This window comes from Nestor notabilis, unplaced genomic scaffold (assembly GCF_000696875.1).
Source record: "Nestor notabilis isolate BGI_N333 unplaced genomic scaffold, ASM69687v1 scaffold3229, whole genome shotgun sequence".
NCBI lineage: Eukaryota > Metazoa > Chordata > Aves > Psittaciformes > Psittacidae > Nestor > Nestor notabilis.
Window position 1 is genome coordinate 14,641 of NW_009943979.1, and position 17,953 is coordinate 32,593.

The following is a 17,953-nucleotide window of genomic DNA, read 5'->3' on the forward strand; positions in this document are numbered from 1 at the left end:
TATGTAAATTAAAACACACTTGGATGTCTGGTGTAAATTCACTTGTGCATCAACTTCGGAGTATGCAGAAACAGAGTACCTTCTTGCATAAATCTGCACTGTGGGTCAAGAATCAAATTCAGTCTTCTTCCTTGGATGTTAAAAGGTAATTGTGATGTACGTGTCCATTTCATAGTATGTTCTCCAAAACAAAGTAAGATCAGTGCTATACTATATTTAATTGGCATCTTACTACTGAGAGATGTTTCAGCCTGTCAGAGGTGAGAACTGGGGGTAGAGCATCATTTAAAAAGCCATTTGTATAGTATGTATATAGCATTGATACAAAACGTGTAGCATTAATACAATGTACATAGCATTGTATCAATGTAAAATAAAGCACCTTGCTTTTACTGGATAGTGTCAAACTTGTTTGCAGTGTTTTCTCCTTTTCTCAGCCTTCAGGTTTTGATCTCTGCAGTTAGTGATTTGTTGTCTAAGCTTATGGAAGCTGATGGGCAGTCTGGATATCTTGTGGGATCTTATGTTGAACATGTCATGCCAAACAAAACTGAGTGGGAGAAATTGCACGAGTCTCTATCTACTGAGGTATGAAAATGATAATAGACTTGCATGCAGTACTCAGTCTTATCTCAAGTCTCTGTCCTTTAGGGTGGTAACCATTCTTTATTTTGACATGGCACTGCAGTTATGAATATGCATATGTCTAGGCAGAGGTTCTTTTCAGCCTCTGTGGACAAATTCCATATGTTTATGATCCCATCCAGTATTACTATGGAAAATAATCTATGAAATTACCCTTTTCTGCATGAAACACCAAGAACTTCCTTTACCATTCAGGAAATTTTATCTGACAGAATATAGATCATGAAGATGTTTTTATCTTTAATTCTTCTATAAGATGAATTTTCTGAAAAACACTAATACTTGCAGGGAAACATGATGCACTGACTATAAGCAAAATGCTGATATACACAGAGTGGAAAGTGGGGAAGGACTAGATCTCCTGTCCAACCACTGATCTTCATTAACTGTACTATTTCTTGTAAAATTATTACAGTTCTAAAGATGCATATTTATTTCTGAGGCAGCAGTCTACTGTTGTGCATTTAGGTTTTCAAATGTGATGGAGTAGGTCATCATGATCATTGTGGTTTTGGTGTTCATTTGTGTCTTTCATGGTTATTTTTTAACAATTCTGAATTTTCAAGGTTAAACAGATCCAAGCTCTTCTATGCATCATTAAAATGTCAATTATTTGTTCATACTCTTCTTATGCATGTATTACAGTGGATGCACAAACCTCTTTTGGAAGGAAGGCTTAGTATGAATTGTGAACCGTTGGGATCATGTGTCAAGCTGTGTGGCATAACTAAACTTCCAGGCCATCTGTGTACTTCAGCCTTATTAAGTAAAATGGTGCTACTTGTATTGGAAAATGTTACAGTCCATGAAAATTATGATGTTGAAAGAAAGAAAATAGATAATATAAGTAAGTGATAAAACTTAAAGGGATTTGATTTTGTAGTAGTTGGAAATTAACCTGAATTGATAACTAGAAATACATATTTAATGTATTCCAAACAATTTAAAGTTTGGCACATAGGCATAAGAAATCATCTTTTTACCTCTTTAAAAATATAAATACGCAGAAGTGTAGGGTTTATATTTCTAGGGTCTTTTGTGATTATATACATGCTGTCTCAACAGGACTTTGATTTTGGAGGTTTCAATTTACAATGAACTTCAGACTTGTTCATTGCCAAAACATGTGGTGCATTGACATGAGTGGGCAATAGGAACTATATGCATGCCATCAAATAAACACCCTGAGTGTTTAGCCATAATATAAAGATATTTTGAGGGAGCAGTTTTTCTTAATTCTTCCAGGTCGAATCTTGTTTCTTTTTATTTATAGAATGCTGACATTAAAAACAGCATTATCGAATTAACAATTCTGTCTTCAAAAATCTCACCATGATGAGAAGCATAATTGTTCTGTAAGCTAATGAAGAAAACACATAGTAACTATTAACATCAAATTTGTTTGTTTTCTGGATTTAGATCTTGAGTGTCTTGTCTTCAAGAAATATATATTAAAAAGAGAGAGAAGAGAGAGGTTGAAGTTCTTGTCATGCTTGATTTACTTTAAAATATCTTGAACATATAGAATAAATTATTGTAGCTTTTTCTTCTCTTGTATTTTATGATGCAGTAGCAAATAGCCAGTTCATGCTCTGAAGCACCTGAAATTGCATGTAAATACCATCATTTTAATGCATTTAAAACATACTTAAATAAAATCAAAACCCGACAAAACCTTGACCTGAAACTTCTTGCTTATGTACTGCATATATACAGCAGTTGTTTGTAAGCAACAACTTTTGTGGTTTAATTAGTTGCAGAACTGTTGTACTCATTACAATGGATTGAAGAATTGGAAAATCCTCCTTGTCAGCTTCAGGAATATCTTCATATGTTAGAAGAAATGCACATCACCTATGAGAAGTTCAGGATGCTTAGTGATACAACTAGCCTTCAGCAAACAATATATGATAGGTATGTAAGAACAAGTAAAGCAACCTGTCTGCATATTTGCACTGTATAAAGTGCTGCCATATTTCCTTATGTGTACTGACTCAAACTTCATCCAAATGCTTGTGAACTGTGCATCTGTCGATATTAACCTGGGTCTCTCTTCTTCTTTTGAAGATCAGAGGAACATGGAAGACTCTGGTCCTTAACCATGGCTAAAGTGATTTGTGCAGAAAATGCTGTATCCTGTGAGATGAAACAACTTTTTAAGACAACAGAAGGGTATTTCAATTCTGATGCTTATAATTTTTTGTTTGTTGCAAACGTTGATAATGTTAAATGATACTGATTCTGATGAATGACAGTTGAAGACTGAAAATTTGATAATAAGTGAGTATGGTATTTAAAACCATACTCGGCTTAGTGCCTGGGATTAGTTATGTCATAGGATCTTTGATCATTATGACCCAATTGACATTTTGTTTACTAGTTTAATTTTTGGGTTTGTTTCATTTTGGATGGTTTGCTTTTATGAATAGGTTTCCGCCATTAACAGAGGGCAGATTGCATACACTTCAGTGTCTGTCACCTTTTTTACTTGAAGAAGAAAAGAACGAACTTGTCTTCCACTGTGTGGCCAAACTTATGACATGCACACAGGCGGAGCTTTCCGGCACTGATGGTGAGTATGTTCTTACCTCAGTCCACTTCACCAGAACTTAAGAATGATATTTTGTAATATTGTTTGGTTTTATAGAAAATGTGTTAATAGTAATATTTTTCTTCCTAGAAATACCTTCTCAGTTTTCATGTTTCTTTTAGACTGTTTGGCGTAATAGTTTGCTGCTTTATTAAGGAAGTACAAGCGATACTGCCTGATACAAAATTAGAACTAAGGGGTTTAGGCTGATATTGTTAGAAAAATTTTGATATTGCTGTACTGTAATTGTCTGTCTGATTTAAACACATCTATAAATACTGAAGTTTTCAATTAATAATTTAGGCTTTACACAACATGCAAAAATATTACTATTGTCAACTGGAAGTGTCGTGATTGTATTTAGATGCTTTAGCAAAAAAAAACTTTGTGTATGGTTTTTTTGAGTAGTTCTTCCAGCGCATGAGATAAAGTGCGGAGTCAGAACTGCTGTACATAATGCTTTCAGCAGCTTTTGGAAAATTACTTGGAGGTGACTGAGATGTGTTATAATATTGCTTAGCATTCTACATTTTTAGTAGCATGAATAAATATAACTCTTAGCAGATTTGTGGCTGGTTTGAAGTTCTTGGCGGGATTTTTTCCCTCCTTTTTTTTCTTTCTTTCTTTTTTTTTTTTTTTTTTTTTTTTTTTTTTTTTTTTTTAAGCTTGGGTTGGATACAGTGTTTTTGATTTCATGATTTCTTCAAAGAAGAAGGCATAGGTATTGTCCAAACTGTCTTACAGTATTGACATTAAGTTCAAATAAAATGATCCAGTCAGTTGACTGGATTGTTTTCTCTTGATAATAAAGGCTTATTGGGTATTATATTTTTATTATGTTACAGGAGCATTTGGGTGTCTTTCCATTTTGAACTCCTGCTTGAATGATAGTAGTATTGATTGTGATCATCTACTACCTGGAATACTAAAAATCATAATATCTTGGAAAAACAACAGTGAGGACAGTTTTCTCTTTAGCTGGTGGGTGCAACTTTGAGATAATTTGACTTTTCTCTTAATTTTTAAAATGAGTTGTTGTGGTTTAAGCCCAGCTGGCAACTAAGCCTCACACAGCCATTTGCTTATTCCCCCCTGATGAGGTAGAGGAGAGAATCAGAAGGGTAAAAGTGAGAAAACTTGGGGGTTGAAATAAAAACAGTTTATTAGGTAAAGCAAAAGCTGCATGCACCAGCAAGGCAAATCAAGGAATTAATTCACCACTTCCCATTAGCAGGCAGATGTTCAGCCATCTCCAGAAAAGCAAGGCTCCATCACATGTTAATAGTGACTTGGGAAGACAAATGCCAACACTCAAAACTTACCCCCCTTCCTTCTTCTTCCCCAGCTTTATATGCTGAGCATATGTCCTATGGTATGGAATATCCCTTTGGTCAGTTGAGGTTATCTGTCCTGGCTGTGTCCCCTCCCAACTCCTTGTGCATCCACAGCCTGCTCCCTGGTGAGAAACATAAAAGGCCATGGGTCTGTGTAAGCACAGCCCAGATGATGTTCTACATCTCTGTGTTATCAACACTGTTTTCAGCACAAATCCAAAACATAGCCGCATATTAGATACTATGAAAAACATTAATTCTATCCTAGCCAAAAAAGCACAGGAGTTTAAAAATACAGAGTAGTTATTAACTCAACAAAATCAACTTGTAAGTTACAACTGCCATCCACTACTCTGTTACATTTTTAAGCCTTTGTAGAACTGCATCCCTCAGTTCAATATACCTGTCTTCATGTATCTTATAACTAATGCTGAAGAAAATTACCCAGGTGGTTGAAGTCTGGGAAACTAGGAGCTTTTTTTTATTGCACCTATGTATCAAAGGTTTTCAAAAGCATTCAGAACTGACCAATTTTTGTAGATGTAGCTCCGAATTCTGATTGCTTATTTAGGTAGCGGAAAGAAAACTTGGATAGCAAACTTAGGTGGCTGTTGTTTAAAACTTGGATCTGAAAATGTAACTTGGAAAGCTTCCTGCAAGGAGTGAAAATATACTGAGGTTCATTCGTCTTGAGTATAGTGAAGAAAATCCAGGCCACACAGTCTCGAAATAATGTACACTATTTGGACACTTGAGTGCTTATATTTTATTCTTAAAATCAGTAACTTAAATGATTATTTTTATTGCATTGATTTAAATAGAATTGCTAAATTTCATAGTTCCATGTAAGTGTATTACTTGAGCAACTATATAAATTGTACAATTTTAGGAATCTGTGTAACATACAAATGAGCAAGTAGCTCTGATAGTCTCCTTTGTACCTGTTGACTGGCCTATTTAGGCTTGGCAGCTAATATAGTATTCTAACTTTGAAAGACAGAGTATCAAAAGCACATAGGGCTGAGCCTACTGTGAGACTTGATTTGTACTAAGAGGAATAAAGACAAGAATATAAATACTCATGTTTACAACAGGAAGATATGTAAGCTTTAGTTGTATTTTTATTACAGCAATTTGAAAGAGACAAGTGCTCAGTTGCTTGGTTTCAACATAGAGGTGATCCGTTACCTTCCCTTGTTGCTGAAGTATTCCACAGCTCCTTTGGCCGACAGTGAATGGGACTTTATCATGTGCTCCATGCTGGCTTGGTTAGAGGTAATATGAAAGAGACTATTACTAACCATTGCATTGCAGCTTTTAGTAGGATCCTCCTGATGTCCTCCAAACCTGCTGGATTGATGCAGGGGAGGGGGAAGGGAGGAACAACTGAAAAAATAGGCTACAAAATAACTAATTTTTTGTAATCTTATTGGGCCATCTGATTGAAAATTCATCCTAAATCTTTAAAAACTTTATGCTGAGAGTTCGCCTATCTGTTTACAAAGTGGAAAGTTGGGTATGATACAGTAAAACATTATAGAAGCAATGCTACATAGCAATTAAGTATGAATAAAGATACATGAGGATTGCCAAGAGGAATGGAAGTCAGAGTGTTCCTAACAGGTCGTTCTTATATTTTAGAACATGGTGGGGCTTAACAGTTTTATCTTCATCTGATATGTGTTAACTTTTATAGTATCTCAGGGTAATGTAAACATTAATGCTAATAGCTGGGTACTCAGCATTTTGAAGATAACTTGTTTTAAAAATCATCTCTATTAAAATATGGAACTAAGAAAATAAACTTTACCAACCACATGAGTGCTAATGTTGTATCTTCACTTTTGATGTACTTACCTTTTTAGATTATTCCCTGCATGTGGCAGGACATGATCATCTCATCTTAGCAAATATTTGCTCCTTTATTAAAAAGAATTGTACACAGTCCTTTTTTACTGAGCATTGACAAAAGTCATCTATTGCTTAAAGACACAAGCAATACTATATCTCTGGTTTCTTTTTGTATATGGAGGTGAAATTACGTCACTCTTGAAGCAATTTGATGTTTAGCAATGGCACTCGTAGTTGGAGAATAATTTTGAAATATGCTTGCTGTAGGTCTCTATGTTGAAAACTAATATCCCTTTATGACCGAAGTCTAATATGACATATAAAAATTAACTGAATGTAAAGCAGTATCTGCACTGCAATATCAAACTGATCACATGAAACATCAAAATGTATTCTAACAGTGTTAGAAAACAGGTCAGAGTGAACAGCTGACTATTTGTGAAATAAGGATGCAGAATGCCTCACCCTGTCACTACTAAGGTTAGGCTCTAAACTTCCATGTGGCCTTTCTTGGTCTTGGGATTAATCTTCTTACCTATGCTGTATATGACTCAAAACTGTAGGGTTTTTTATAAAAGAAACCAAAAAACAAAAAACAACCAAAAACAAAAACAAAAAAAATGACAAAGCCCAACAAAAAAAAAACAACAAACCCCCCCTAAACAAGCAAACAAAAAAAAACACCAACAAACTTGTATGAAAGAAATTGTTGCATAGGTAAGTGCTTGGGAATATTTTTAATATTTAATGATATTCCTTGGGGGAAAATAATAAGAATATAAATTAGAAGCATAAACTGTTGGGGGAGAGGTAATATTCTCCTGATAGCCACTTCAATAATTTTCAGTTTACAGTAGTGTATTGACAATTTCCTCTTGCAATTTGGAAACACAAGTATGATATTCATAAGACGTTTATGTTTGGGAGAGGAAAGTGAGAGCACTTCACGTACCAATTTTGGCTCACTTGGCTGCACAAGTGCCACAGAGAAGCTCAGCTGCATACATTTCTGTTTGAATCCACTTGGTGGCAGTTTCTGTCATTATAAAGAAGGTCATATAAGGGAAGCAATCCAGGATTCTAAATGTTGGTAAGACTTGGAAATTCATTTCAGTAAGTATTGATAAAATACAGCTTACATTTTTAAACTTTCCCCCGGTCATATTAAAATGGTCTTTGCAATTGAGTTTTCTTGGAAATTACACTTTCTGGTATAGACAGGGAACATAAAATGTGTTTTAAAGCAAATTTATGGTTAAGAAATCTTCCTCTTATTTTTCCCTTCTAGACAACAAGTGAAAACCGTTCGCTTTATCGTGTCCCACTTGTGCAGATTTTTGCTTGTGTCAGTTGTGACTTGGCATCTGCCCTTAGTGCTTACTTTGAAGCTCCTAAAACTACTGAAAACCTCCCTATGAACTTGATCAGCGAATGGAAAGAATTCTTTTCTGAGGGAATTCACAATTTGCTATTACCTTTGTTGGTGAAGGTCACAGGCAAGTATATGGCAAGGAGGGTTATAGTGGTACCCATCAGGCTGTTCTGAAATATAACTCAACAGGCCATGTTTTTTAGTTTATAGGAATATTATGTCAACATAATTTATAAAAACTTGTTTTTTTTAACTTGCATGTTAATTAGTAAACTAATTGCACTTAACATTGTTATTCTGAAGTTTAGATGGATCCTGATAAGCACAATCTGAGTTTGTAGTAATGCTTGTTTATGATATCATCCATACGTTCTGTATCACAGCTCATTTTTCTCTATTTTAAATAGGAGAAACCAAAAACACATCCGAAGGCTCTTTTCAGAAGTCTGTGTTAACATCTTTGGGTGAAGCTCTAACTTACATCTCGAAGGACCAGTTGTTAAACCATAAATTGCCAGCAAAGTTTGTTGCAGGCCAAAAAACAAATCTTCCAGATAAGCTCCAGACTCTACTAAATACATTATCTCCACTGTTGCTTTTCCGGGCTAGACCCGTACAAATTTCTGTCTACCACATGTTGTATAAGTAAGAATCAGTAATTTCTCACTTCTTTCATCTCCCACCACCTTCCTGCTTTTATTTTTTTATATTTAAAAAAGAAAAAAAAAAAAAAGGTGCTGTAGAACACACACTTACAGATGTGTGTTTAGCAAAGTCATGTTCCATTATGTGAGAAAATTCTTAACTGGGCAATTTGTGTTCTGTATTGAGGACTTTATATAAAACTACAAATGCTAAATTTAATTGTAAAAATAGACTAAATATATACTGAGAAATTTTAATGCAGTAGTATACATACCATTTTATTTTCTGTACCATACTTACATATATAACAGTATTGTCACTATAAAGCTATTTATTTTTAGCCCCTGTTCTAACACTCGTAGAATCCTAAAATAGAAACTGGATTATTCTGGGATTGAGCGGGGTCTGGCAGTGTCATTAAGTAGTATGGCCTTTTTATTTTTACTAATTTAGAGAAGAAAGTAAGAAAGTGAATAAAAATGTGTGATACTCTTGTGAACTTTTTGGATATCTCTAATACTACAGGAGAGAATACAGAATTTGAAGAATACTGTGTGCATTTGACTGCTCAAAATGCAGGTTGTGAAGCAGCTGGCTAAAGCATAAGAAGTTACCATTATTTTTCACTTATATAGAGGCAGAAAGATGCAATAGCTTTCTTCTGATAGAGAAGTTAATTGTAACATGACTCAGGAAGTGTAAAAGGTCTGGAAAAAAACTGAGTAAGGCTACATGCCTGGTGGCTGTCGTTCAGGAACCATCTTTGCAAATGGTGACATCTCTCTTAAAGGTTCTGTGTTATTACTAAGGAATAATTGCCATATTTTATTGCTTATTAATGTTGACACTGATAAGCAAAGAACTATGCATCGTAGTAAAAATTAAATCTGATTTCCTTTCTGTATTCCTATAGGTTGATGCCTGAATTGCCTAAATTTGATGATGAAGATCTCAAATCTTATGGTGATGAAGAGGAAGAATCAGCATTGTGAGCATTTTTTCCTCATGTGTTTTTTTTATGACTCTTTTCCATATTTTTAAAATGTCTTCTAGGAGTTGAGATTTGCAACATAATAATCACCTGTCAGGAGATGTTAAAAAAAAAAAGAAAAAAAAAGAAAGTATGGCTATGACAACAGGGTAATAAGTATTACCTTGTGCTAAAGTAGCCCTTGTGCTAAAACTGGAAACAGTATTTGCAATTGTTTTCTAGGTACAGTTACTAGGTAAGTGTAATATACATGCTTTGTATTGTGAAATCTTCACCGACTTTTACTGGACTGCTCTATTCAGAATGTGTCCAGCTGCAGAGGTAGCTTCAGTTACTGGAACCTCCAAAATTGACCTGGGTGTTTTATACAGCTTGAATATGATAAAGTCAACAGCTTGAAGGGGGAGTATGATAACTGATTAAAAAAAAAATTTTTTTTTCTTCACATCATCCCAGGTGTTAATACCTACCTTTACTATAGAGCCAGAAAAGGCTTTTTAATCCAAACCCAACGCATGCAGTGATTAGGATATCCATTATTCAGTTGCTCCGTTGTTCGTGTGACTCAACAAAGCAAGCAAGCAAGCAAACCAGCTGTGCTTGATGTAGGTTGAATCAGCTTAGCCGTGGACCACTTCCAGGTTAAGTGATCAGCATTCAGCTTATGTTTGTCTTGCAAAAGGTAAAAAACACCCAACTGTCGTTTCAGGGAAAATAAAAATAAAAAACCCTTAAAATCTAGCACAAATGTGTGAATGTAAAAGTAATTCTTCCTGTAGTAAAAGGCCCCTTTTATGTTATACATACATAGTTTTACTGACATGACTTTTCTAGGAAATCTGTGAATATAAATTCAGTTAATGCTCTGCTTAAGATTTGAGTTTATTAAGTCAGATAACATTTTTTCATAGGTCACCTCCAGCAGCTCTTATGTCTGTCCTGGCCACTCAAGAGGTCTTGCTAGAAAACATCCTGGAATGCATTCCAGTTGGAGAATTTGCAGTTATTCAGCCCCTGAGTGATGAGTTCTGCCTTGTTCTGGGATATCTTCTCACTTGGAAGTTAACATTAGCTTTCTTCAAAGCAGCTTCTTCTCAGGTATATGTTGAGTCCTTTCCTTTTAACTGAATTTCTTTATACGCTTACTTGGTTTAAATCTTGGTGTTTCATCCAGCCTTCTTTTAATTATTCATCTTCCTACCTATTGGTTTTGTGGAATTAGTGGAATTCTGAAAGCATCAATAGACTTAGATTTCTGCACTGCACTAGTTAAAGCTGGTAGTATTAGAGTAATAAAAAATTAAGATGCATTAATAGGATGAATTAATAGATAATTCTTGCATTTTCAAACAAGCTTGCTACTTTTATAATTTTCTAGTTATTCAAAGTGGTGCACAGAACTAAATCATTCTTCTAAACACTTGTTCTGAATCATAGTCTTGCTTTTCTTCCCTACAGAAACATATTATTTACCCAGTAAGCTGTAGTTGTTAAGTCTGATCTATATGTTGTGTTTTTTGGTTTGACTTATTTTTTTTTTTACACTATCAGCTGCGAGTTCTCTACTCACAATACCTTAGAAGAACTAAAAGTTTGAATAAACTGCTTTATCACTTGTTCAGGCTTATGCCTGAAAACCCCATCTTTCCTGGGCCAACTTCAGAAGTTCAAAATAAGGACACAAAAACCTTCTTTACTGAAGAGCTTCATTTAGATGTCAAAGGTTAGTAAAAATTGTCATTGTGCGTATTTTAATACATGTTTTTTAAATGGTTGAGACATTAAATTGTGTGTTGTTTTCATCACACTGTTCAGAAGACCCAGTTAATCAACCATGATGAGAGAAGGAATGCTGGTTTGATTTATTTTTTTTTTTTTAGCTGAAAAACGTGAAAAAGAGAATTAGTGTTTAAAGTTACTTCACTGAAATTATGTACCTGTATATATAGATGAGAGCAAAGACACCGAGTTTCCATTTCATTTTTTTTTTTTTTTCCCCTGGACATCGCTGTATGTTGCAGAGCAGTTTACTTGGATGACAGTAAGAAAGAATTACTAACATGACATTCTGAGAGAATGATTTCCCTTATATCTTTATGAACTTCTATAAAACACTGCAAACCTCAAAAGTGCTCCAAATTTCTAATTGTTTGTTTGCTCCAAAGTGTGCATTTTGTAATTTCTGGAATACAGAATTATTCTTGATTTTTGGTAGTCCACCTAGAGTTCATCTTTAAGTTAGAAGATGAATTTCCATTTGTGAGTTGTTAGCTTAAAAAGCAAACAGACCAGACTCATGGAGAGGGCGGAGTCAAACAAGCACTTACGGTAGCGAGTGTCTAAGGAGCATGTACATGACATTGTGGTTCCCACAGTTATGTTGATATCAACATTTTTGTACATGGTGTGGAGGAACTGACATTTTTGAGTAACGTGTTAGAGTATTTCAACATCCTTTCTTTCCCTCGCAGGGACAGGAGTCCTGTCATCCCAGATTCCGCACTTGGCCTGCTCTGTGTACCATATAACACTGAAAGACCTGCCAGCCATGGTCAGGCTTTGGTGGAATAGCTGTGAGAAACGTGTCTTCAATGTTGTAGATAAGTTTACAAGCAAATATGTCAGCAGCGTGCTTTCTTCACAGGAAATAGCTTCTGTTCAGACTAGCACACAGTTATTTAATGGCATGACGGTTAGTAAGACTTTTTGTCCTTTTTTTCTAATTTACTTTAGTTTTTCACAAACATTAAGAAATGACAAGACTGTATTACAGTGTTTTGTATGATTGCACTTTTAGTGTTCTAAATGACTGATGAAAACAACATTTAGCTTGGTATCTGTATATTAAGTTGATATTTGTTAATATTCTGCTTGGAAAAAAATACAAAAGAATGAGGTTTATGATGTTGGAGGAGGTAAGTGGAAGATATGGCTATCAATATGCTTCCTTTGGTTTATTAAAACAGTAATGAATCAGTAGATTGAAAAATGCCTTGTAATTTTTTTTTTGTTTTGTTTGCCAAGATATGAGTGGATTTTTATTTTCCTTGAGAAAGGTGTTTTCCTGGTCTAAGAAAATTATTGAACATGTGTAGTAAAGTATTTATGGTTTATATATGTATAAAAAAAGACTAGAGATGGTGCATATCTTTATCTCTATATATGCTTTTTTTTTTTTTTAATAGGTAAAGGCTCGGTCTGCAGCACGGGAAGTCATTGCTACCTATTCAGTTGATGATATATTTATTGAACTAATAATACAGCTTCCATCAAATTACCCACTGGGATCCATAACAGTTGAGAGTGGAAAGAGGGTTGGTGTGGCTGTACAGCAATGGCGCAATTGGATGCTACAGTTAAGCACTTACCTTACACATCAGGTAAGTGTAGAGGAAGCCTCTAGTTTTGAAAACTGAATTTAGAGCCATGAAAATAGAAAAATATTCCTAGTAATGCAGTATTATTTAGATCTGTATAAAGGATCTCATCAGTAGATCTCAAAAGACTTCATAGGTTTGGTCACACCTACATCTGCATTTCTCCAGATGCTGAAACAGAGAGGTAAAATTATCAGCCTAATAAGTCTGGTTAAATCCATGGCCAAAGTTGGAAATTTAAATGTTTTAAGACATGGGCCAGTGTCTGCCCTATGTGGCAATGCCATCTTTACTATAATTTGAAAAAAAAAAAACCAACCCAACCCAAATGCTAGTACATGAAATTCTCTAAAAGACTGGTGGTGGCTGAAGTTGCATCATCTGTGGTTAGAACAAAACAGTGATTGAAAATTTTTAAATCCCCTTTTAAGTGCTCCTAAGTGCATTCCTTTCATTGCTTTTCTATAGATTAGACTATCTGTATTTCATGCATTAGCTTTACAAATTATTCACCACATATATTGCATATAATTTCAGATAAAGCCTTCAGGCTTTGTTTCTTTCATGTGCTATGAATAACAGTACGAATACTGTGAAGGAATTCTGCAGTATTAATAGCTCTTTTTTTCCTCTGTTAGAATGGAAGTATTATGGAAGGATTGTCTTTGTGGAAAAACAATGTGGACAAACGTTTTGAGGGTGTTGAAGATTGTATGATCTGCTTTTCAGTCATTCATGGTTCCAACTATTCACTTCCCAAAAAAGCTTGCAGAACATGCAAGAAAAAGTTTCATTCAGCTTGCTTGGTAAGACCCTAGACTAAATCTTTCAAATAGGCAAAATACCCATTTGTAGTTTGAACCAGAAACTTCTGTTGTAATACCATCAGCTCTCCATTGTGTTATTGGAGTATCTCGGATTAACTAAACTCATGAGTTAGTTGTATGGCTTTTGTACTAAGATGTAAGAGCACGTAATGAGAGAGGGGCTGCTAAATTTCACAGATGATAATGATCCGTTTCGCATTCACTGAGACATAAGCCCTGCATCTACATAGGGTTTAGCAGCAGCATCTTGCTGTTATCCGCACCGATATGGGAATGGAAAAGGTAAAATTTAATTTGTGCAGCATGCTCTTTAGTAAACCATACTGATGTGGACAATTAACATTTAACTATACCCAAGTCATTGTAGGCAGTGGTTGTACAGAGTATACTGAACAGGTTGGCACCTGTGTGGCCATAAAATTGAGGGATTATTGCTGCTTTAAACATGCTAGCTTTTTATTCTAAATTTAGACTGGATGAGAATTCCTTTGTGTCAGGCTTTTTAGAATAAAACTTTAGTATTATGTGCGTGTGATACGTGTATATATAAATACATATATGTATCTATATATACACATGTATACATACATACAGAAGTGGAAAGGGCTTTTTTTACTGTTTCTTGTTTGTTCGGGCTTTTTTTTTTTTCTAAAGTACAGTTAATGCTTTGCTAATTATATTAATTGGCAAATAATGGTTATTACTAGTGATAAACTGTCATTCCTGATAGCTTGCATGTGTATCTTAAACCATTGTATTTCTCTTTCAGTACAAATGGTTCACATCAAGCAACAAATCCACTTGTCCACTCTGTCGAGAGACATTCTTCTGAACTAAAACGGTCTTTCTCCTTTCTGTGAGCTAAGTAATAAATTAAGAGATGGCAAAAAAACTGTTGTAAGAAGCTAACTACTTGGAAATAATGTCAGTTACTTTAAATTCTTGACTAGTGGCATATGTGACACATATTTACCTCTGGACTGTTTTTTGTAAGTTTGAAGATTATTCTTTGATAAAAAGAAATATATAAGAATAATTTATTTTAATGTGTATATTTTTAAGATACTGAGATATATTAAAAATTCAGAAATAATGCAGAGTTATGTCTCAAAAGTGGTGTTTAAGCCACAACATAGTTGATTAAAACCTCTTATTAACACAGTGTCAAGCACTTAACCCCCCTCATGCGTTTTGATGTGACAGGTGAATTTAACATAGGTGGTATAAAACCTTGATTTTTGGTTATAGGGTGTTCATTAAAGTTCCTTTTATGGGGAAAAAAGAATGTAGTTGCTGTTAGACATTAAGGCATGGATCTAGGACAGCCTTCAGTTAAAGCATAAAATTTAAACGTAGCATGCTTTAATGCTTGTATACCGAGCTTTCACCTTTAACAGCCTCGTTTTCCCAAAATCCCTTAGCCATCCAGCACCCTAAAAACATGAAAACTCAGAAGCCCAAGTAAGTAGAATACAATCATTCCTGCATGACAATGGAAAACACTACCTATTTGTTGCCATTTGGCTTTTAAAGAAAAAGCATATGCACTGATCAATTCTTATTGTTTTAGTTGATGTCTTCATTAGCTGGCAAACTAGGTATCACTGAATGGACACTGTACTTCCACTGTCCCAGAATAATAAGGACTCCAAGTGAACATGACACGTATCAAAATTTAATATTGCCGCCAACTATACATTTTTCATGCCTTTTTTTTTTTTAAACAGCAGTAGCATACTAATATATTCTAACTTGAATGGTATTTGGGGTGGATTTCTTTTGAAAAATGAATAAAAGGGAGGGAATAAATGAATTTTAATCAATCTGTGTAGAGTGGATTTTTTTCCTTTGTGTGATAAACTTTCAGAAATTAATAATATAAATTTTCAGATAACAAGTTGGTCCCTTCTGAGGTGGAAGCTCTAGAACTGATTTCTAGCTGTCAATAACTTAAGTTTAACTTACTTTTAACAGGTAGTGCTGGCTTTCCAGAGGAGAAATTTCTTCACAGTTTTTGAGAAAGAAAGAATGGAAAGGCTTTAACACTGGTATTGAAAAGCTCTAACTGGAAACAAAGATTAAGGAGCAAGCTGTAGTTTTTAATTTTTACTCATAGTAGAAATCCAGAATTGCAGCAGACAGCAGTACAGAGGGGCCAGGAAAATTGACTTATGACTTGTTAAAGTGGACGCCTATATTTGCTTGTCCAAATATCCAGCTGTTAGATAGCCCAGTGCAATTATGTTTTGTGGAAAGGACATTATGCTTTATTACACTTTCTGTTCTGATCTTCATTATTCTGTCCTTTATAATTTAAAACTGCACACACTGTTGAGCATAGCGGTATGTGCCAGATTAATTGCCCTTTTTATCTTTGATTACCTCTTTTAAAACTAATCCTTCAGTTATAACTAAACGCTAGACATAAATTGAAACTTCCTTTTGTTAAACTTCTAGTTTGATTGTATTAAATGCTTTGACTACATCTTAAAATCTTCTTTTGATGTTACAACTTTTGCTCAGCAACTTAACTCTGCTAGCCAGAGCGGTTAACAACATAAAACTTTAGAGTGGTGTAAGGATGACAGCGTTTTGGTTCATTCAAACAGCCCTGTGGCTATGATTGTAAAACCTGTTCTCCTTACAGCTTTGTAAGGGAAAACTGAACAAACAAAAAAAAAAACCTGTGTTGCTTAGCAAAGGGTCTGCCATCAAGTCGGGTCTTGGAAGTAGAAAGCAGGCTGAAATACGACTTTGTAGAGTTGTCTACTTGGTAAGCTGCAAGAACAAAACTTTGCTTAAATTTTTCAGTGGAAAACTGCGGAAACACTTTACTTCAGATGGTCATGAAGTTTCTCCTCAATTTCTGAACTTTGACAGTCCTTACACAAGGCCCAAGTGGACAGTAGCTTCTCATGTTCCTTTGCAGTAAAATACCTCAAGTGGCCTAGCCAGGTTTATAGTCACTTGTTTCTGCTGACAGCATCTACACTTCTCATGTGTTATTCTGCCTGTTTAAAACCCCCTTTTTTCAGTCTCCTAGTTGAGTTTTTGGGTGGTCAGTTCTAAGCGTGGAAGATGTTTTAATGTCTGTGCAAGCTGGGTAAGCGTGAGAGTTGTAAGTTCACTTCTGAAGTCTTCAATGCAACAGTCTCTTCAGTGCCTCAGCCTTCTACAGAAAAACCCTTGTTACCCTGTTCCCTATGGAAGAGTTAGCTGACAGTTTATCAAACATCACATGACACAAACTCTTAAAGGTCAGTGTCTCTGAAAGCATTCTCCCAGGCAGCACTAGGGAATAGTTTTGAGAAGATACGGGGGGGTGAAAGGGATAGGGAGGATTGGTTCAGTATTACAATGTATTATGAGTGGTGCTGCATACAAGACTGTCTCTGCCATTGGGCTACATGCGAGCAAAACATCTTGTCAGACTGTGCCCATTGCACAGCACACCTCTCATGTACACTGCTGGGGCAACTGTACGTGAACCCTCTGTGGGCAGCAGGAGGAAGCAGCTGCAGAGGAAAGCTCTTCATCTGGATCTAGTGGTCAGGAAATAGCTTCCCATTTTGGACAGTGATGTCCTTGGTTTCAGCTACCCAGTAACCAGTCTTTGTAATAGCATCTCATTCCTTTTCCTCCTCTTGATACCTTTCCCTGGATGAGAACTTTTCATCTAATTACAGCAGTACCCTCCTTGTAAAATGGCATAAGAGGGAGCACAGTCACCCCACTGTTGCTCATAAGACTTCAGGAAAGTAATAGCTTGCTTTTGCCTTAGCTCTTGAAATACACTTAGTGCATCTTCCTGTTCAGTACATTTCCTTATAAGTGAAGGAAACTCAGTAATTGTGCCTTAGACTTGTAAAAGTGTTCGATACCACATCAAAGTAAGTAACACTGATTCTAAGTATTCATGCAAATCCATCATAGGTAGAGAGAGCATATTAAAGGATATATTAAAGATATTATAAAGATATATTAAACCAGGACAAATTATATCAAGTAAATTATTTTAATAAGCCACAATGACAAAATAATATACAAATACTTGTTTATAAAGGAAAAAGTCTTCGGTGTTTAAGTGCAAATGCAAGAAGGCAGGGTATTTCACAGTCGCCTTTAACTGTCCTGTGGATGGCCAGAGGACCGGCTACACCTCTGACAGCCAACAATAGCTGGCTGACATCCAGAATAAAAACAAATAGAGTCTTGATCAGTTTCTCTGCAGTAATTGGGAAGTGAAGATATTCTTTAAGAGGATGGAAAATCTTGGCTTGAAATTTGATTGGGCAACTTCAGTTCTCTTTTGTTCAGCTTC

At 35.3% G+C, this 17,953-nt stretch overlaps 1 protein-coding gene across 1 annotated transcript in view; it reads left to right on the top strand.

Moving 5' to 3' along the window:
* LTN1 (listerin E3 ubiquitin protein ligase 1) overlaps positions 1-14,519 on the top strand; it is a 27,841-nt gene extending 13,322 nt beyond the window's left edge. Inside the window, exons 13-29 of the mRNA XM_010022207.1 lie at positions 1-145; positions 438-588; positions 1,291-1,492; positions 2,400-2,559; positions 2,713-2,817; positions 3,075-3,217; positions 4,081-4,216; positions 5,700-5,844; positions 7,709-7,916; positions 8,200-8,437; positions 9,351-9,425; positions 10,340-10,526; positions 10,980-11,151; positions 11,900-12,120; positions 12,614-12,808; positions 13,444-13,611; positions 14,402-14,519. Coding sequence (XP_010020509.1) covers positions 1-145; positions 438-588; positions 1,291-1,492; positions 2,400-2,559; positions 2,713-2,817; positions 3,075-3,217; positions 4,081-4,216; positions 5,700-5,844; positions 7,709-7,916; positions 8,200-8,437; positions 9,351-9,425; positions 10,340-10,526; positions 10,980-11,151; positions 11,900-12,120; positions 12,614-12,808; positions 13,444-13,611; positions 14,402-14,464 — 2,714 coding nt within the window. The 3' untranslated portion in view covers positions 14,465-14,519. The remainder of the gene's footprint in view (positions 146-437; positions 589-1,290; positions 1,493-2,399; positions 2,560-2,712; positions 2,818-3,074; positions 3,218-4,080; positions 4,217-5,699; positions 5,845-7,708; positions 7,917-8,199; positions 8,438-9,350; positions 9,426-10,339; positions 10,527-10,979; positions 11,152-11,899; positions 12,121-12,613; positions 12,809-13,443; positions 13,612-14,401) is intronic.
* Positions 14,520-17,953: the final 3,434 nt, after the last annotated feature.